Source organism: Polyodon spathula, chromosome 2 (assembly GCF_017654505.1).
Source record: "Polyodon spathula isolate WHYD16114869_AA chromosome 2, ASM1765450v1, whole genome shotgun sequence".
Classification (NCBI taxonomy): domain Eukaryota; kingdom Metazoa; phylum Chordata; class Actinopteri; order Acipenseriformes; family Polyodontidae; genus Polyodon; species Polyodon spathula.
In genome coordinates this window covers 73,988,791-74,010,845 of record NC_054535.1, presented here as the reverse complement: position 1 = coordinate 74,010,845, position 22,055 = coordinate 73,988,791, and the positions used below count along the sequence as shown (strand labels likewise).

General features: G+C 35.5%; 1 protein-coding gene across 4 annotated transcripts; it reads left to right on the top strand.

Moving 5' to 3' along the window:
• The first annotated feature begins 8,772 nt into the window (after positions 1-8,772).
• LOC121300353 (beta-1,3-galactosyltransferase 5-like) lies at positions 8,773-15,266 on the top strand. Of its 4 annotated transcripts, none has more exons than XM_041228944.1 (3): positions 8,773-8,889; positions 10,565-10,685; positions 11,856-15,266. In XM_041228944.1, exon 3 carries the CDS (start codon positions 12,130-12,132, stop codon positions 13,156-13,158), a length of 1,029 nt encoding a protein of 342 aa, XP_041084878.1. In that variant the 5' UTR covers positions 8,773-8,889; positions 10,565-10,685; positions 11,856-12,129; the 3' UTR covers positions 13,159-15,266. The 4 variants fall into 4 exon arrangements, with proteins under 4 accessions (XP_041084878.1, XP_041084860.1, XP_041084851.1 ...); XM_041228926.1 differs by having other exon boundaries at positions 10,565-10,689; XM_041228935.1 differs by having other exon boundaries at positions 8,781-8,851; positions 10,565-10,689.
• Positions 15,267-22,055: the final 6,789 nt, after the last annotated feature.

Sequence of the window (22,055 nt, the reverse complement as noted above, 5' to 3'; positions counted from 1 at the left end):
TCATCAGCTGAAAGTTTTAAAGTCTAAAATTGATTTTTTTTTTTTTTTTTAACCTTTATACTGCACCCTTAACCCATCAATAAAAATAAATACCATATCAAGAAAAATGTGAACACACCCTGCCTGTAAAAACCACACACATTGCATTCTGTGTTTGCCCTCAGTGTTTCAATCACAGCTGACGTGAACAAATCTGTTAATTATATACGCACTACTGTTTACAAAACCAGCAAGGGTTGAGAATACAAGGTCGCTAGACCATTACACTGACTTGAAATAAATGTTACGCTACACATCTTGGGCCAATTTTCTTGCCGTTAGGACTGTTCTGACAGATAGAGCGTAGCTAATTAAATGTTAATGCTGCTAAAATGCCACTTTAATAGAATTTTATATATTTAAAAGTAACTAACAAAATAAACATTAACTATGCAACACCAAACTATACTACAAAAGGTCAAATACACAAGGAAAAACACATACATTTCTCAGTAGAGCCAGGCAGCTTTTTTGCATTACGTTCCGTCTAGTTTCTTGCAAAAGTGTATTATTACTTGAGTTCCTGGACCAGTTTATCACGTTTTATAAGCTCAAACAATATAGGTATACTTAAAACAGACCACAATTTGGTTTACACATTTACAGCAGCAGCACAGTAGTATCCAATGATAACAAAGGACTGTGAATAGTATTAACAGATACAATGTAGATTATTCATAGGTTGCAGGTAGCAACCTTTTATTTCATTACAGTATTTTCAGTGCAGATGGATTGTATGACTGAGAATCGTGAATTCACACGTGAAGTTACTGGCGCTGATTATAAAAGCCACTTATGTCACTGCTGTTTAAAATTAAAGCAATTACCCCAGTTTTACACAATTTTACTGTTCTCCGTACCAAGTAACAACACTTAAATTAGACTGATGGTTCTTATATCGTGCTAACTGACACGAAACAGTGTTTTTGTAGCATAACATCATAAGTCAGAACGGCAGGCACAATACAAAACAAACAAAAAAAAAAAAAAAAACAAACAATGTAATGGTATGGGTTTCAGTTTCCCAGTAACGATAACTGTTCACGGTTATTTTTGTTAAGCCACGGTTGGGGCTTGGGTTCGGGTAAGGTAATAAAATGAAATATAAATTGTTACTTACGAGTACAGATAGATTATAACTTCATCCTCATCTTTTTCTTTGGTCCCACCCCCGTCATCCTCACTTGTAATAGTATCATCACAGTCAGACTTCAGCTTTTCATAACGAACTGAACTTTCCATTCGTGGTGTGAAAACTTGTTTATGCCACCTGTGTCTTTATAACAACTCTCGATTTGTCCGGAGTTTCTCGACGGCTGACACTTGCAATACAATATAGCTAACCACTAAATGACAACGCCCTTTTTCCTGTTTTTTTTTAACCTCACACTGGTTTCCATAGTAACCTGTAACAGGTTGAAAAGTCTCACAGAACACCTGAGGCTGCACCGCCCCTCTTCTTACGAATTACAACTACTCTACTTACCCAGGGCAGAAACTACTTTTTCGGATGAGATTCGGGTGGAGGATTTAACAACACGGGGGGAGGGGTCTGTTGAATAGAAAAAAAAAAACATAAAATGATCCATATCATTCGTGGTATAAAACGTATAGCACAGAGTTCCAGGCAGCAATCGACTTCAGTTATAAAACGGATCGTTAAAATGGTGCATGCTGATTGGTCCACCAGTGTTCGAAGCCGTTAATATGCATCACAATGTCACTATTCAGAAATACTTGGGAACAAGGTTGACTACACCTGTCCAAACCACGTATCACTGCGCCACCAAAATCAAAGAAAACACCTGTCAAAATACCTGCTGTCATGAAAGACATCAGTGTTTCTTGACATCATGTTTTTATGAAGACATCAAGGTTTCCTGTCATATCTTCCACTTTATATTAATGTGCACTATGAACCAGTTTGGTGTTTTTGTAATTTCGGTCAGATCCAGTTGTCAGATATTCCGTTTTTATTTTCTTCCTTTTAGTTGGCATTAGCCGTCGTTTTGTTAAACTGACTTTTCACTAATTTTTAACTGTATATTTTTATATTTTTTCGACAACTCTTGCGCTGTTTGATATACGCTAGATCCAATGGGAGTGAATCACCTAGCAAAAACAATACGTACAACGATGGTTCCCAAACCGTTCATTTCAATTATCGGTATTTCGATTAGCTATACCATTTGATAAGTAACCTGAACTCTGCAACTGTTAAATATCTGAAAACAATTACAGAGGTCTAATTAAGCTAATGATCAGTTGAATTAAAGGTATAATTAAGTAATTGAGAGCTCAGTTGGAATGAAAACTAGCAGACACAGGGGGTTCCCGGGACCAGGACCAGGATTGGGAACCACTAACCTAGAATATATACAGAACTAAGCGTCTAAGCAAGGTTTTTATAGTTATTTAAAATCTTTATTTTAAAAAAGAAATGCATTGCATTTACTGAAACAAAACAAAACAAACAGGAACTATTTTCTGTTGTGGGAGGTTATACCTGAAAATGTTAATACATCTTTAGAAACTATTCAATAAATAAATACATAATATATAGATTTCGATTTTCTTTTTTTATAAAACGTTTACAAATCGGGATATTGTCACGTCTTGGTTGGCAACAGCACTCGATTGAGTCTAGTGCCTAACAACGCAGCAAGAAGTAACAATATCCAGTACAACCCAAGCCTTCCCCTGCCTTATTGCTTAATGATGTAATTAGAGGGGTGGAATGTGGTTCTGGCAGTTAGTTGTGTCGGGTGTGTTGAGTTTTACATGTCGCCTGCCTTCATTCTATGTGCTTTACTTTTGATTCTGCATTCAAATCTGGTCATTCATTGAAGAATAAAAAACAGAAAAAAACAATAACAGCCAGTGAATTTAATTGTCTCTCAATTGCATTATAAAATACATGAGCAATTCACTTTTCCACTTAATCATGAAATGGTCACTTATCTAAATGCATCAATCAAAAGTGGCTGCCTTATTGTAGACACTATTGTTTTTTGTTTGTTTGTTTGTTTGTTTTTTTAACTATTATAAAATATTACCAGCACTGAAAATTAAATGTGAAGAACATCACTATTAAAAGGTAGATAAGATATGTTGTATGTATTTATTGAATAGCATTGAAATGCCTGCACCAAAAAATAAATGCAAAATAAATCCAAAATAAAAATTGTGTAAAAAGTTATCAAAGTTGACAGCTATGAATTAAAAGAAAAAAAAGACTTTACTCTCTATAACGAGAAGCATTTTAATTAGTAATGCTTACATGAGGTCTCCTACCAGATGGGAACTATTAATAATGTTATTTTCGATTTTAATGGCTTCCGTGTACCAGGGCAGTTCGAAAATGTGCGTATGAACTAATTAAAATATTAAAATGATAGGCATGTACTTCACTGCTGTTTCAGAATCTGCTCAGCAATAGAGCTGATGAAAATTATAATTGCATACACAGTGTTTGCACATTAGAGCCCTTAGCAACATCACACATTCATATGGGAAAAGTCTGCTGTAGAGGTAAACAGTGTGTTTAACTTGATGTATACAAGCATGTACAAAATACTTTTCTTTTTTTGCAGAGGTGAAATATGAAATAATAATAATAAAAAAAAAATAGGAGATTAAACAAAATTAGACTGGAGCTAACACTTCAAAAATATGCCTGTGTCTACTAATACCTTTATATTTTGTTAATTTAAAACATATGTTTAAGATGCATGCTTATTCATCAAAATTGCCTCAAGCATAAATTATTGTTTTTGTATATCGATAATCTTATTTTATTGATACATATCAAATAAAATTAATTCAGTTCACAGTGAGAGTGGGTTTAATTTGTCATACTGTGTAACAGTTGGTCCACAATCCTGAACTAGACGACCTGTTTAAAGCATACAGAATCTGGTTCCATTTTAGGATTGAGTATCCAAGGAAACATTCGTTAAAGGTCAAACTGTCACGTTCGACCACGTCTCACTACAATTATCAAATAACCAGAGATCACTTTTCTTTGACCAAAACCCATGATGAGTGAGATACAGGGTCTTTTGGACAGCTCACTGTTATTCAACTAATTGGTGAAAATAAGCTTTCCAGCAATCAACATGCCAGCCCAGTGGACACTTTTATGTTGAAGTTGATCCCACAAGAGACCATACTGCCTCCAAAATCAAAAATTTGATTAGGTTAGTTGTCTCCCAGAGTACCATGAGGCCAAGCTCTTTCACTGATGTCAACCCCACTTTAATCATGTTCAGCTGTGTTAGGAGATCTTCAGGGAGTTTCCTATGTGGTGTACTGGACATACATTTTCCCCTTATTTTTCACGTACTCTGAACATTGAAGTAGATAATGAAATACTGGAATGTGCTGTGAGAAATATGCCAGTTCCTTTTCAAGACACTTGAAATTGGGAAAGGAAAAATCCTCATCGAAAGAAAATACTGTGTTTTTCACGGTTTATGCTTATCTGGGTCCAATTTTCTGTTTTTGCAAACACTGTAGAGTAGGTGCACATGGCCTATTATGTTTTCATTTGGAATAGATAGATAGATAGATAGATAGATAGATAGATAGATAGATAGATAGATAGATATTTGAAATGTTTCTGAAAACACAGGCTGCATGGCAAAAACATTCAGCTTCTCTTGGCTGATAGAAGGAGACTGTTCCATTAAAAAATAAATATACAGATCATGACATGTTTGCATGAAGGCAATGTGAGTATGAGTTTTCTCTGTGTATTAACATATTGTTATTAGCTTGAGAAAAAAGTGGTGCAGATTTTAAAGCCCTTTGGGATTTTTTTGTTTTGTTTTGCATTTTTGCCAATTCAACACATCTGAAATAATCTAATTCTATTGGTATAATCAATTAATGGGGATATTGTAGCAGAAAAATAATCATAAAACAAAAATAGCTCTAGGCATACAAAAATATGCTGTTGTTAATATTTTTTTTTAGGATTTCTAGGATTTTTGCATTAATGCTGGGAACCACAGAGGAATATTATTTATGAATTTATAAAAATACAGAGATTTACAGGCTAGGATCAAATAAAGCTAAAAACCCCAAAAAACTAAAAAAAAAAAACCCACAAAAAAAAAAACCTTTAAGATGCTGACATTTATCCTAAAGGTCAAAACAACAGTAGGTCTAAAAAAAAAACTCTAAAAAAAAAAACTCTGTTTTATATCACTATAAATGTTATAATAAAAATCAATAAAGCAGGTTAATTAATTTTAGGCCAACTTCAATGGGAGCACCATCCAAATGATTGCCTGCTACTAGCAACCATCAAATCAATACATTGGCTCATGAAAATGTAAAAATAAAAACCCTGAGATCATTTTCTATTGATCTCAATACAACAGCTTGGAATATCAAGATCCTGAGATCATTTTCTTGTGATCTCAATATCATAGCTTGGAATGTCAAGATCCTGAGGTCATTTATTTTGCAATCTTGATATAATTAATTTCTATTTTTTTTTCCCACTGTCCTTGATGAGCCGTCATAAATCAAAGGCTGTCATGTCAGTACAGAAACTGACTTGCAATAGAGGATTTTTACAGAAGATATTCCAATTATCCCATTTGGAGAACAAACAAAAAATATGGTAACCTATTCACGTTTTGCATCTTAGTGTGAACAAGTTTATACTGTATAAATGACTCAAAGTGATTAGTTTGTTCTGGTTCTTTGCCTCTTTTTCAGGGTCCTCATTTAAAATGTGAACTGTGGTGAATTGATCGTGTTTGTCACACTCTACTTAAGACAATTACCCTGAATTATCACTCTTCACAAAGCTTTGATCTTATACTTCTAGCTTCTGGCAGATTTTTCAGATTGCAATTTGATTTGATTCCGGACATCTATTTTCATTTGTGTGTAAGGGATATGAAGTGAAAATGGAATTGTGCAGCATCATCAATTATTTATGTACATGCTTAAGAACATTCCATGATGTTAGTGAAATATTCATAATAATACAGTTCTGAAATACACAGCCACTGTCTGCCAGCTCTTAAATGGGGCTTGGCCCTGTGGCTTCAATAATTTATTGGATCCAGTATTTATTATTTAATCTGAAACATCACCTGATTTATTGAAGCAGAAGTGAAAGGTTACTAGGATGAAAAGCCATACATAAAACAGCATAGCCCTACTGTTTCAGCATTTTTAAATATCAAATTGATGTAATAGCTACTTAAAAGTGGATCTTTGCATCCTTGAATAAAACTTTGAAACATTCAGGAAATGTATGACTAGCACCCCTTAATCAAACTTTGCATAAAAAATTATATTTATCGGCATCTCACATACACAGTATATCTTGTTTTAGCAAGGCTCAAGAGATTAATTGATCTTCTGGTCTTCCCTTCTATATACTCAAAAGACTACATGACTTGCAAAGTGATTATTGGAGTTGTAGTCTTATGTTTTCAGGAAACAGTAGGCTGTGAGAGGAAGGTTTGTAAACCAACAATAGTAAAAAAGGGATTTCAGTCAGACAGCATGTTTTTAAAAATGCTGTTATTTCAGGTAAAAAGGCATGATATTATTTGTTTAAGTAAGTAAAGGTAATCTGGAGTTGATTGAGAACTCAGAAATCATAGTTTTTGATAATTTTTTAAAAATTATTATTACTTGTTGAACATGTGGCCAGACCTGTGCCTACATACTGTAGATTAGAAGGTAGCCTTATTTTATTATAAATGCTTTGAAGAGGGGGAGGGAATGCAAGCTGTAAATGTAACACATTATAAAAGTATAGTGAGGAAGGTGTCTTGGGACCAATGTTAGTAGCATTATAGTTCGAAGATGCTATTATACCGGCATATGTTGGGGACCGTCTGAGAAGGCTTTTATTTATTTATTGACCAGCTTCAGCAGCAGACCAGGGATCTGATTTAGAAATCAGAGTTATATAAACTGCATGTTTTTTGTTGATTTCAGATTGGTTGAATAAACGACCATTTTGTTCACCACAAAAGCTGTTTCTCTCTATGTGTATGAGGACATTCTCTTGTGTGTCTTGGGGTTCATGTGGTCACCTGTGAGATGCTTTACATTGGCTGTGTAATATAAGTCCACATTGACAATGTAGTACTGGGTAAATGCCAAATTACAAATACTGTAATTATTACCTATGTTCAACTGCAAGTAACCATTTAGAGCAGTGTTTCTCAACCCTGGTCCTGGGGACCCACTATGTGTGCTGGTTTTCATTCCAACTGAGCTCTCTGTTACTTAACTGGACCCTGTGAAATGTTATAGCTAGCATGCAATCTGCAACTGTTTAAGAGCTTAAAATTATTACAAATGTCTAATTAAGCTAATGATCAGTTCAATTAAGGGTATAGTGAAGTAATTGAGAACTCAGTTGGAATGAAAACCAGCAGACACAGGAGGTCCCCAGGACCAGGAATGAGAGAACCACTGATTTAGAGGACATTATAAAATTGTTTTGTATTTAATTTTATTTTTTTAAAATTTTATTTCATTAGTGGTCTATATCGTTTGATCATCACTGTGTTTTTAGATGACTTTGGAAGGATCTGTATAAGTGCAATTGGGCTTGGAAAAGCACACTTTTGCATGTTTACATGTTTTCAAAACTGGCAGTTGAAAGTGTTTACAGTTTATCCACAAAAAGGATACAGGTTAATGTTTCCCTAAGTGAAAAAGCTTTCAAAGGTAATGACTGGTACATGGGGGGTGTTTGAGATAAGAAAACTGAACTTTCGTCTCTGGAGCAAAAGTGAGCCTCAGATAAGAGAGGCTAGTGAATTATGGGAATAATTTATAAACCCGGTGGACAAAGATTAAATATAGAAACAAGCAAACCTAAACAGAATGCAACTTTCACAGGTAATCGCATGGTACCAATTCCCAAGCACTGCTGCTATGGTGTTTGCACTGGCTGGAACACGTGCTAACCTATTAGATTGCTATTGTTGCTATTTTATGATAATAATATTCCTGGTTTGGTCAGGAGCCGTGCATATACAAGTTAGCTGAACCATTTGATAAGTAACTTGAACTGCAACTGTTTAAGAGCTGCAAACAAATTAAAAGGTCTAATTAAGCAAATCATCAGTTCAATTAAGGCTCTAGTTAACTAATTGAAAGCTTGGTTGGAATGAAAACCATCAGTCACAGGGGGCCCCCAGGACCGAGTTTGAGAAGCCATGATATAAAATATGTGTCCTTTTCTTCTTGTACGACTAGCATAGGCTTACTTTAATGTAACTGACAAGGCGCCTAAAATAGATTTGGCATTCACGTTTTTTTTTTTTTTTTTTTTTTTTTCAGTTCAGTAAAACATCACCCAGGGAACTGTGTGAAAAGCAAAACTGACTTGAAATTATTCACCACTTGTGACAGTCCACTGTTATTAACTCAGCTGTGTGTGCTAGCTGAGTGAAATGGCAACTCGTCTCCCTCCACATAAATACGTTTCATATCTGAAACTTTACACAATCCTTTACGTCTGCTTCTCTTTCTTAAATAACACTGCTTTGCATTGGCCCGATTTACACATGTTATGTTTCCTAAACCAATTACTGAGTAGTTTCATGTATAGTCACTTTTTATTGGTCAGAATGTTTCGTGTTCTTTGACAGTAATCGGAATTTCTACTTCTGATTGGTCAAGCTTTGTGTCAAGTATGCTGCAGGCGTGGACTTCACGTTGAATAAGATCGCTGGAGCAATACATAACATTATTGTTCCATGTCCCTGTAGGGAGGATCCTTGAAGAAAAACTTGAAACTTTCAGGGTGGTTTCATGCGAGGTGTGTTTTATGGGAGCTAGAATATTGTTGTTGAAATGGTAAATATTCATTCTAATACTTTCAAATTGTATTTGCAACAAAATAAGAATGTTATGATAATAAATATACATATTGGTTGATAAGTACACTTTTCGCGACTTCTTTCAACCAAGAAAGAAAGTAAAATATATGAATGTGTTAAAATATATGAACAACTACAAGGTTTAACAAGAGTGCAAAATTGGTCAAGTCACGTGCTTGCCTTATAGTACAGATATGAAAAAAATAAAGTAGCTTGACTTTTTATAATAGTTTTTACTGCATATTATTATTATTATTATTATTATTATTATTATTATTATTATTATTATTATTATTAATCCGACTTTTTAACCAGTTTATCAAGTTTGGTAATGCACTGTGCCAATAGTGTGCGTTAGATACGCACACACTCGCACACAAATATTACCAAAATTTCCGTGAAATATAAGTGAAAATAATAATAATAATAATAATAAAATAATAAATAATAATAATAATAATAATAATAATAAAAAAAGTCAAACTGCTACGTTTTATACATTTCACGATAAACAAAGGATAATTATTGGATTAATTCAACATTCATGATATGCAAATGCGGGCTGGATTATAAAAAACAAAACAAAATTGGAATAGCATTCCTATCAGCTGATCTGAATGCAGGTCTCTACTTGAAACAGATTGGTCGTTTGGAATGTTTGTGCTGCTAACTCCAATGCTCCACATCTCCCCCCTTTTTTAAAAGTGGAATAGAATTTAGAACAGGACACAAACATCATTTCTCAGGTTTTACAAGTCCTAGACCAGCAGCTCATTTGAAAGGGAAGAAGCTGTAGTAATTAGCTCTCATTTATTAAAAGTAATTTTACTTTTTAAAGGAAAATATATAATATATATATATATATATATATATCTATATATATTATATATATATATATATAGAACTGCTCAAAGTCAATCAGTTCACAAATGTAATCAGCAAAGAGTTCTCGGCAGTGCGTGACGTCCAATAACGGTGTTTAAACAAAAAGTTTAGTAGATCAGGTAAACCAGTCACAGCTGCTTTGACCGAAACACGACAGCTTGAATAAAAGAGCAATGCCAATCTGTTCCTAAGTAATCGATTAATATGCTTCTGATTCTTTGTGTCAAGTTCTTTCCTTATGTTTTCTGAAATTAACATTCTAATCACCTTATGTTTGCCTGTTTGTTGGTTTATTTATTAGAATAGATATACGTGATTGTTTTGAACAACACTGATAGATTGGGGGCCACTGCATCAGAACCTGTGAAAACATGAATAATGTATATAATCTGACCCTATTTTAAAATTGTATGAGGCATCATCTGACTGTTTTAATTAAATTTAGGACATTGTTGTTTAATAGAGTAAATTTCCTCTAGGGCTTCCTATAACAAATCCTTTTACTCCTAATTTAAAACCAGAGCAAAACTGTTTGTAATTATTAACATGTGCCCTTGACATACATAACGCTATTAAACTTTGCAAATGTTTAAAATTTTCAACTAAAGTAATTGAGGCAATTACTGCTGGTATTAATCAAAACAGGGCTGTACCACTGGCCACAGTTGGTTTGTATCCCATTTATCAGGTAGTGCAGTACTGTACATTGAAATCAATTACGTGAGTATAGGTCAGAAACCTGATGTGCTTTATTGTGTTTTTTACAGATGTAAACAGTAGTTAAAATGCTAGACGAGGACTTGCACCATCAATCAGTTCAGTGAGCCTTACTGAACTGTTTGTTCTTAAGACTTCAGCTTCATTCCCCTTCCTGTAGTCAACTGGACTGTATGTGAGTTGGTTTTATGGGAAACACCTAAGATTCGCTCTTGAGCATTGACCTGAACAACATTTGGAAGGCCAGGATGCATGCTATGAACATGCAGTCCAGAACAGAGGTGGATTGGAAATATACAGGCTGTGGGAATTCAGAGTGGTTTAAGTGAATCAGATGATACATTATGTAGGCTGTTGTGGTTTGTGAATAGGCATCTGTACTTAACACATTAGAGCAAACAGTTCTGGGTCATTTGCTTGTGGTAGCAAATGCCAAAGTTAGTCATCCTTCCAAAGCAGGCTTCTAGAGTTAATACAGAGGTGTTGTAAAGCACGACACCTTCCTTACTACAGCCTTTTCAGTAGCTCGAACCACTGAGCTTCTTAGGGCACTGTAGAAATGTACAGCGTATTGTATGCAGGGGTTGAAAACTGACAGCAGTGCTGTGTAAAGCATCTGTTCAAAATCATTGAAAGTAATTATTGTAGTTCACTATTCCTACAGTTTATTATTGTTTTATTGCACACTGGATATCTGGGGGTTGCTTGTGTAAAGGCCATATCCAGGCTTTTTTTTTTTTTTCAATGAATAATTGTTCAACAATCATGGCAAATCAAACAAAATGATCATTGTGTTCTGAGTAAAAAGTCAGGTATTTTGCAGCTCAGTGCCCTAACATTTCAGTATCTCCTCCCCTTATACAATAATAATGACTACCAACCTCCAGACAGAACAGGATAACATGATATAAAACAAGCAGAGCATGAGATATTGGCTTAACCTTTGGTGTAGGACGAAAAGGCACTGCATGCTTCGTGCCCCGTTTCCATGCATTTAAAACAGGTTAAATGCACTTCACACACATGTCTTTTGAACTGTTGTAAAAGATGATTAAAAGGAAGTGCCTGATCTTACAGTTTCACGTGTAAGACACTCTTTATTACTGACCATTCTGTTTAACTAATAATACTTATTAGCATTTGAAATTGGAACGGTTTAGTGAGCAAATTGTGCTCTAAACAAATACATTTAGAACAATATTCTGCTTTTGCTTTTTTTTCTTGTTTTGACCTACTTATAGAACAGTATTATGTTTTAATCACTGATAACTAAGCACATGCCTATGTTCTAGTGATATTTGTAAGACCTATTACTAAATTATTATATTTTATATGTTACAGAAACCATTTCAGCACTTGATACGGTATGATTAAGCAGGGAACCAGACAACCCCACCAGGCTCCTTTCCTCCAGCACTCAACGTAATTGTGTTCCAGGACAGGATGGAGAAACTACTGCAGACTTCGCAACTTTTAAAGAAAAACAGCATAACAAAATGTAACATTTTCATTTGAACATAAGCATATACTGTACCATATACTGTACTGTATGTGCTGGATACAAGACATTCCTGAAGTTTGATGAGAGTTAAAATGCTTTTGCCTGTTTCTTGGAATGAAGCCAATTGTTTCGTCTCACTGTATAAATGGGCTTGTGTATGCCGGTGCCTTGACTTTCTTCCTGTTCATTTTAAAATTGTTTGCGACTGTAAACTACATCAGTGAGTACAATGAGGACGACTGGAACCACAGAAGCAGCCTCTTTCCAGAGCTTTCAAATCACAAGGCAGCCAAGCGTAGAACTGGAGTGGATTTTAAGTCCTTGCTTAAGACTGACCACAAGCCTCCATTTTGTCAGAAGGGACCAATTTTGCTGATACTTGTAACATCTGCACCGTGGCATATAGAGCAAAGGAATGCAATACGAAACACATGGGCGAAAAAGCTAGGCGAGGAGACATCCTCTTGGCAGGTTTTATTCCTCATTGGCCAGCCATCGGAGATGGGCATTTCTTCAGACGTCTTGCAAGAGCACAGAATATTTGGCGATATTCTAGTTGGGAATTACGCAGACTCCTACAGAAATTTAACCCTTAAAGTCATGCATGGATTGCGATGGGCTGTGGAGCACTGTGAGCCCCAGTACATTTTAAAAACAGACGACGATTGTTTTGTAAACACTGAGAGATTGGCTCGTTTCTTGGCAGATTACAATGTGGTAAAAACCGGGCTCTATGTGGGGTCATTGTTTGCCCAAGGCAAAAGGCATGTTATCAGGGACCCTCTGAGTAAATGGTATGTATCCAGGGAGGACTACTGGGAGGATGAGTATCCCCCATACGCCAGTGGAATTGGTTATGTGCTCTCTTTAGACGCTGCCACTAGAATCTTGAAAGCTGCTGAAGATGTTCCTCCTGTGCCAATGGAAGATGCCTACGTGGGAATATTAGCCAAGGAGGCTGAGATCACTGTGAGATCCAGTGGCCGTTTCACAAAGCACAATGTTAACTGGAGAGTGTGTAACTACAGGTACCTCATGGTGATTCACAACTTGGATATTGGCGAGCTTAAAAGTGCACAACAAAATATGATTAAAGCCAGAACTGCCTGTTCTAAAACCTCAGAGATCACCAGATGGAAATGAGACCTGGTACCCTCCCACTGTAGTTCAGCTTAAAAGACATTTTGCAATAGGAACCCAAAATCTAACAAGTGTTGTGTAACATGTTTGGGAATGTTGATGTTCACATAGCAAATTATTATTCAAGTCACACACACATGAAATGACTCACATGACAGGCCACAATCCACAGGGTTTGCTGTGGATATACCAGTCGCATATAATTATTGAGTCAATTAATCTCCTTTTGCTTTTATTAACATCTGAAGAATTGGTCTTTTGTACATTTGATTGTCTAATTCCACAAAGGTTAATTTAAATCCTCCTTGTCTAAAAACTGAAAAGATGAATTGTAGCTGTAATTTTATCATTATTGAATTTTGGTACTGACAATTTTGTGTATGTTCTTATATATGTTTTTAAAGAGGAGGGTCTAATTGATTAACAAGATTCTTAGCAATTTCCTTTTACCTGATTTGGTATAAAAATCCCATTAGTAAATGTGAAATATCCTGTAATGGTGTTGTTAGGTAGACATGCAGGAGAACGCATACTTAATGTAGCACTGCAAGGTACAAATATACTGATAATTGTTTTTCCAGAAAAAAAAAGTAATGTTTCATTGTGTATCTTGCATGATAATTAATAGGTCAGACTGTAAGGTTCCTAGAGCGTCCTTGTTAATGTCCGTCCTTTTTAACTGATCGGTTAATTACATTCCATTTTCAAAGTAACTGTCTAACTGTAACTTTCTATTTTGCCCAGCAGGTAATGTGGGATGATTAAAATAAAAAATGTGGAATAGCAGAGGACCTACATGAGCTTCTACTAAAAGGAAATGGGTTGATTCCATTAAACATTTTGCACTTTAATGTCCTCTTTAGTAATATATCTGATAAAAGAAGCCAGTTAAGAGCATGTCTAAAGTCCTTCGCTGAGGCAGCCACTGCGAAGCTTTTGTTCTGGCACCACTGGTCAAGGTGCACGGTCAAGAATGCTTTGCTATTGTAATTTTATGGGATTTTTTAATATCAGAAACTTCCCAGATCTACTGTACAAACATATAATAATTAGGTTATTATATACTAGATACTACTGTACAACTATTTATATATATATATATATATATATATATATATATATATATATATATATATGTTATTTGTTGAAAAATGTCCTTTTGAGAGATAATGGTTTTGTAATACCCACTACCAGTAGATTTAAACAGATTTGCAGCCATTTTGAATGCTCTTTGAGAATTAATATGCATGCTTACGTTTAAAGGAATCACCTGTCACAGACTTGGATATGCTCCAGGTGGCGTATCTTTGCGAGTTGACAGTATGCCTATGCTTCATTGAAAGTAGCTGAAATGAAGCCTGAGCACTAATTTCATTCTGCAGAAAGTGATAAATCGCCTATTACTCTTGTCTGTAGTTATGGCTAGGATATTTTGGATTTATTCTTTTAATGCGCCAGGTCATGGAAAACAGAATGTGGATGTGTAAGGAAATACATGACAAAATCAAATGTGTGTGTGTGTGTGTGAAAATCAAATGGCATTATTCATCAAAATGCTCGTCTTAAAGTCTAGGTAATTTGTTTAAAGATGAATGCGATTTAAAGGCATTTAGTTAAATGACGTTCGCTGCCTTCTGCCTATGACATATTATATACACAGAAGCAGTCCATTATATACACTGTAGCAGTCCATTTTCAACAGTATGATAATTATCAATCAGTTCAAGATAACAACCGGAAGCCTTTTAGTCATGTCGTAAAATATCCTCTTTAAACTCAATTACAGTACAGTATACAAAACACCATAAGCACCTAATGCTTTTAATTTGTAGCTTTTTTTTGTCCTGTTGCCTAAACATGGTTATGGCAGCCGGTCCACTATCTGGTATAAATAGAACTTCCACTGTTTATCCCCCCTGCACCTGGGTACAATTTAAAAAGGCTCTTTAATTTCCTCAGGCCACAGTAAGAGTATACATAAACATCCAGATTTCCACCCAACAGCTATGTAGTGTACGGGTGCATTTTGTTTTATATTTATATAGGAGCTGAAGTACATGTACTGCAAGGACACAAAAATAAAATAAATGACCATTAATGAACCACGAGCAGTTGCCGTGAAATTGAAATTGTGTTTTTTCTTTTCTTTTTTTTTTTTTTTTTAACTAAAGCCAAAATGAAAATTGAATTTTCTTTCCTCGGTATAGCATAACTGCTTACACTGAATACAGAAAAAGAGCTCTTATAAAAGTTTCCCCAGGGTAGATGTGTAAAGTTTCCCACAGCTTTCCCCATGATTTTACTAGTTCCTTTTTTTTACATTGTATTTCTGTGCTTTCACTAAATCTGGTGGGCATGTAGTTTACAATTAATCTAAAATACACTGAAAGGGGTTTTGACAGTAACTTAGTCACAGGATCATACATTAGTGGTGCCAATTATTCCAGATGATAATCCATCCTGTTAATGTAACAAACCTAAAGGATGTAACCAAAAACCACTGGAAGCAGATTGCAATAGTTTTTTCACCTCAGACATATGGTACATATATACAGTACCAGTCAAAAGTTTGAGTACACTTGCTGGAAACTATTTTTTTTTTTTTCATAATTGACAATGTTTTACGTCGTATACGTTTCAGTAAATACTTGAAAATGAAAACACATGTTACAATATACAAAACAAAACATAAGGAGTATCGAAGCAGAGTTCAAGAAATTGAAAATTGTCTCTAAATCTTGGACTCCTCAAAATAGCCACCCTTTGCCTTAATAACAGCCTCACAAACACGAGGCATTCGGTTAACAAGTTTCAGCAGGAAATCACCCGACATGTCTTTCCAGCTCTTCTGCAGCAATTCCCAGAAATGTAGGGCACTTGGGGGTAGCTTTGCTTTGACTCTTCTGTCCAAGTATGTCCTATACAAGTTCTATGGGATTGAGGTCTGGAGACTGGGCAGGCCAGGTCATTAGATTGAGTTGTCCTTCACTTTCCTTCTTCGCCAGATAGTTCTTGCACAACTTTGAGGTGTGTTTCAGGTCATTATCTTGCTGAAGAATGAAGGACTGCCCAACTAGCTGTAATCCTGATAGAATGGCATGCCTCTGAAGTATGCTATGATAGCCATGCTGGTTGAGCTTACCATGGACTTGGTAAAGATCACCAACTCTGTCACCAGCAAAGCGACCCCAGACCATGACACTACTTCCTCCATGCTTGACAGTGGGAACCACACATGCAGAACTCATGCGCTCACCCTCTCTGCGTCTTACAAATACTCGGCGGTTGGACCCAAATATTTCAAATTTTGACTCACCGGTCCATAAGACTGACTTCCACTCCTCAAATGTCCAGTTTCTGTGTTTTTTGGCCCAGGCAAGTCTCTTCCTCTTATTCTGCACTCTTAACAATGTTTTTTTTGCTGCAATTCTTTCAGTTAGGCCAGCTTCACACAATCTCCTCTGAACAGTTGATGTTGAAACATCTGTACTTCTAGTAGCATTTAGCTGAGCTTGTATTTCAGGGGCAGTTAATCGCCGGTTTCGCAGACTTTTAACTCGAATTAACTTGTTGTTTGATTCTGAGGTCACCCTTGGCCTACCTGACCTTGTTCAGTCATCATGAGTGCCAGTTTCTTCAAATCGTTTGATGATCTTGGCCACAGCAGTTACAGACACTTGCAAAGTTCTTACGATTTGTCTTAAAGATTGATCTTCATTTCTTAAAGTAATTACAGACTTTTTTCTTTGCTTAACTGAGCATATTTTGCTATTTTCTGCTCCCTTACATTCAGGAATGACAAACTTGTGCCTATGCTACCTATATTTATAGTAATCATGGACCCTTACCTGTTAACAAAAATTGGTGACAAAAGGTTAATTAGGTAACATGCTAGTTAACTCAGAGAACATCTAACAAAGACACTTTTATACTTAGGCCAGTTCTCTAACACTGTGTTATACACATTTCAGACTTTTAACTGACTTGGGCTTCAGACTGAAATCCCCTTGCTTTGGGTGACCATTTCATTGAAATTGACAAGATTTACATTTTCATTTAAAAATTTAATTTTTGAATGCAATTCACTTTATATATATATATATATATATATATATATATATATATATATATATATATATATATATATATATATATTCCATAATTGTTAAACAATTGGTGAATAATTATAAAGTAAACAGTAGTAACTATGTTAGTTACAGGTTGGCATCTGTTGTAGTGAAAACACTGGAATGCTGATTCCCATTGCAGAAAGAGTTTAATAAAGTGACAAGGTTGTAATTATTTATGACTGCATTATCGGTTGTCTGTCTGATTTTCAAGTGCAGCCATTGATTAAACACATTTCTATTTCTGTTTCTGGAAACTACTCTATATCAGTTTCTGAACGTGATGTTTGAGGCAGTCAAATATGCATGCTGCTCCTGTGCTCTGTAAACACATTTCTATGTTTTGTAATTGAAAAGTTGTTAAAAGGCGATAATTGTGAGATATTCACATTGTGTTTACTTTACATCAAATTATCAATAAAGGAAAATGTATTTATAGCAAATAAACACATTTTGAAATTCCAGGCACTTGTCACTAATTTACTTGTATTATTTTAATGAATGAAGTAATTACAGTGAGTATGTTACCAATCTGTACAATTCACATTTAATCAAAAAGAGCATTTTTTTTAAGTATTTTAAAGCTCAAAAGGAAATGGGTGTGTTCCAATAAGCATCATTTAATACCTGCGAAGTGGGAGCAGCTGCTTACAAAACACTTGTGGGAATGATGGGATCTTTGCTGGAAAGGAGATTTAACAATGGAAGGTCTCAATAAAAACACCATATACCATTTCTGGCTAAAGTACTCAAAATGTTAAGAATGCAAAGGTGCTGTTTTTTTTTTTTTTTTTTTTTTTTTTTTTTGGCAAACTAGCATGAGAGGAAATAGCCACTATGAAAATGTTGATATTTTGTAAATAAATAAATAAAAACGTCACATGTTGATTTTAACGATTAATGCAATCGTTTATAAGCCCTGTGGCGATGTTGTAATTGCTAAAATGCTTAAATAACTGTAATCTTACACAAAAGAAACAAACTAAAGAAATGTAATACAGTAATTAGTTTATTTTAAATAAACGCTTACATTTTGCAAATGTTTCTCTCTAATGTATTCATTTATTCAAGTCTGATGTACAGGGTAATAAGCTAAATGAAATGTATAAAAAATGGTTGTAATGACAAATAAATTCAAAACTCTCAAAGCCTGTTGTCTTTTTGTTGCAATGTGTGCACGTCCGTGCACTTGTTGACATTAATGCAAGCCAATACCATGGGGTTTAGCATATTTTTAATAAGCACCATCTATGGAGTAGCTTTGCAAAGCTAGGACTGCTCTATCAAGTACACCCCTGCTTAAAAAAAGAGAAATTCATGTTAGCATTCTATATTCCCAAGTAAAAGTCCCATTCAATCACGGTAAGAAGGTAAATCAGATAAAACAGCCATGTGGTTGAATGGGACTTTTAAGTGCGCAAAAGGCAATTTTTTTTATTTTTATTTTTTTTTCCAAATACAGTTTGAGTCTTGGCCAGTGGTGGTTGTGTTATATATTTTCAACAATAGATAGTTCACAAACGCCAGGTTGAAGTACCCAATCTGAATGTCACCTTAGCGATCAGGAAGATCAAGGGGCATTTCATCTTCCCGCTGTCAAGCCAATGTGGACATACCTCCTCAATCACTTTCATCATACATGTCTATACAAATTCTATGTCTGTAAAAAGGTCTTATGCCATCAGCAGGCTGGCTCAAACAATTGCTGGGTTCTGTTCAACGAACCTATTAAAAATATTGTGCTGATTAGACAAGCCTTTTCTCAGAACTTCTGTTTTGTCACAGAAGTTTTTGCCCTTCCAACCAGTCATACTTGTCTTTATGATGTGTGTCAAAATGACACCTGATATTGTATTCTTTGAACACTGAAACACTCTTTGCAAATAAGGCATACTGTCTTGTCTTTGCATTGCGCAAAAAAGTAATCATTGGTCCACTGATCATTGAACACTCGGCACTTGCTATCAACTTTTCTTTTCTTCGATGGCTTCGACAGCGACATGGCAGAGGGTGGCTCCTTCACAGAAATATCACAGTGATGAGAGCTATCACAAGTGGCTCTAGGTAGTCTCTGTATCAAGGTGAGTTATAGTCTTTCGTTAGAAGCAGAATATGGAGATCTCGTGTATCGCACGGAGGTGAGGTGGTTCACTTGGGGTAAGGTTCTCAAACGATTCTTCTGAGATTGCTATTTTTCTCACAGAAAAGGAAAAGTAGAAAGTGGAACTCTGATCCTGCGTGGATTTGTGATTTAGCATTTTTAACAGACATAATGAAACATTTGAATGATGCAAACATGAGACTTCAGGGAAAGGGAAAGCTAGTGCCTGAAATCTTTGTTGACGTGAAAGCATTCGAGACAAAACTAAAGATTTTTATCTAACATGTCAGTGAAAGAAACTTTTCACACCTAGTTGCAAATGTGTTTTGAGTGATGAGGGAATCGATTGGACTTCCCACAGGGCAAGTTCATAGAGACCTTAAAACAATTGCTGGGGGAATTCCAGGAACGGCTTAAGGACTTCTATGGGTATGTGAAAGACCTGTTCGCAGTTGACTCTCAAAGACTTACAAAGTAAGTGACCTGATCACCTTTCATTCAAGTCTCCAGGGCACAATATAGTCACAATTAAGGAGCTTTGCTGCTGGCATGATAACAGTTTAGGGGAGCACTTACATCTGCCAAACAGACTTTCTCAAGAATGGAAATAAGTCTAAATTCTAGCCAAGACTGACTGATGATCACTTGCATCAGGCTTTCAGGGTAGCTGTGAATAATAAGAATGTTGTTGTCAACACTCTTGTGAGCAACATGCAACCACAGTGCTCACATTGATTGTAGTGAACATCAGACTGCTTAGTGAACACATATATGTATGTATTATGTATGTCTGTGTGTATCTATCGCTTTTGTCTCTCACCCTCTGTGTACTTCAACTGAACAATATTTGTAAGTTCAACTGCTGCATTTGTGTCAGATGTTGCATGGTTATGTTATGTGCAATCCCTTCTTTCGGGCAGATCAGCACCACAATAAATGATACACTCCGGGCTGAGCGGTGTTCATTCGGCCCGCAAGTAGGGAAAGGTTGCCAACTACTGGCTTAGATCATTACTGTATTTACCAGATTTATTAATTAATGTCTGACTTCTGAACTGCTCTTTGAAACTATGGCAACTGTGAGTTAGAAAATGTAAAATCCATCTATAAAACCTGTGAGTTAGTAAATGTAAAATCCATCTACAAAACCTGTGAGTTAGTAAATGTAAAATCTCTATACAAAGCCTGTGGTAATTGTGAGTTAGTAAATGTAACATCTCTATAGAAAATCACAGAAGTCACACGTATACCTTAGTGTTAATTTTTCAAACCACTAGACTCAGAAATGTTGCTTTTTTAGTGGCTGAAAGGAGATATTAATCCTTAAGAAATTGAAATATTATAAAGTATCGCTTTGATGATCTACTTCATGGTCGGAAAACTCACAGGGGAATACAGTAATAAAAAAAAGTTATTATATCCTTGTGAGTTTCAATTAGAAATTAAATTTTATCGCAATCAAAAAAAAATTGAAACCACTTCCTAATATGGTTCAATTAATCCACGGTCAAATGTACCTTCTCCTTAAAAATAAAATGAATTAAGCACATTTGGGGGTCAATTATCCCCTAAGTAATGGCTGTACATAAAATCACTTAACACCATGAGGAAAGAGTGTTCACACCATCCATCGTGCTGCAATACTGAGCATTTCCAATCATAGAGACATTACGCTGAGCTGCAATAATGCACACTGCATTACAACCTATCAAGGTAACTATTTATTCTCTGTTAAACCTTTAGCAATGCTTCAAAAAGGCGATTTACAGTTATGTCAGCTGATAATGAGTATTTCTCTGCCTCAATGCTTATTATACTCACAACTTATAGGACTGTCTGGGTGATTTATGGATCACTTTACAGCAAGTTATAATACTCAAGGTTATTATGACCAGGGATGACAGGACCAGGCCATAAGAAGATCCAACATATAGCTGGTTTTAGCACAAGGAAGAGATTCTGCATATCTATCTCATCCCAAGATCTGTTAATAATAGCCAAGATTCTTCTACTCTTAAAGGAGGTCATTACATTCATTTTGCATGAATGAAACATTCATTTGGGCAATGAAACAAACAGGACTGTCAGAAGTATTACAAGAAACTTAATACACATAAGATACAGTAATAAAAACACTATATAGTAAATATGGACTGGAGAGGAGGGCTATAGTAGAACACTGTTGATCTGAGGGAAGACTATTGATACTGGCGGTAACAATAGTCTTCCCGAGGGACATTTCATTTTCCACTATAGCCCTCCTATATGGCAACAGTATCCTGGGAGGAAGTCAACATAGTTTTAGGAAAGGGAGATAGTGTTTAACTATCCTGCTTGATTTTTTTGAGGGTGCAACATCAACAATGGATAATTGCAAAGCATATGACATGGTTATTTTTATTTCCAGAAAGCTTTTTGACAAAGTGCTGCATAAAAGATTCATTCTCAAACTCGATGCAGTAGGATGGATTAGGGAGTGGTTAACATGTAGAAAACAGAAAGTACTGATTAGAGGAGAAGCCTCCCACAAGGATCAATATCAGGTCCTCTGCTATTCCTAATCTACATTGATGACTTAGATTCTGTTATAGTAAGAATTTAGTAAATTTGCAGAAGAGATAAATAGGAGGAGTGGCAAACACTGTTACAGCAGCAAAGGCCATTCAAAATGA

What these genes read in the sequence shown, in the direction of transcription:
- LOC121300353 (XM_041228917.1), top strand. Translation starts at nt 12,130, where the DNA reads ATGAAGCCAATTGTTTCGTCTCACTGTATAAATGGGCTTGTGTATGCC.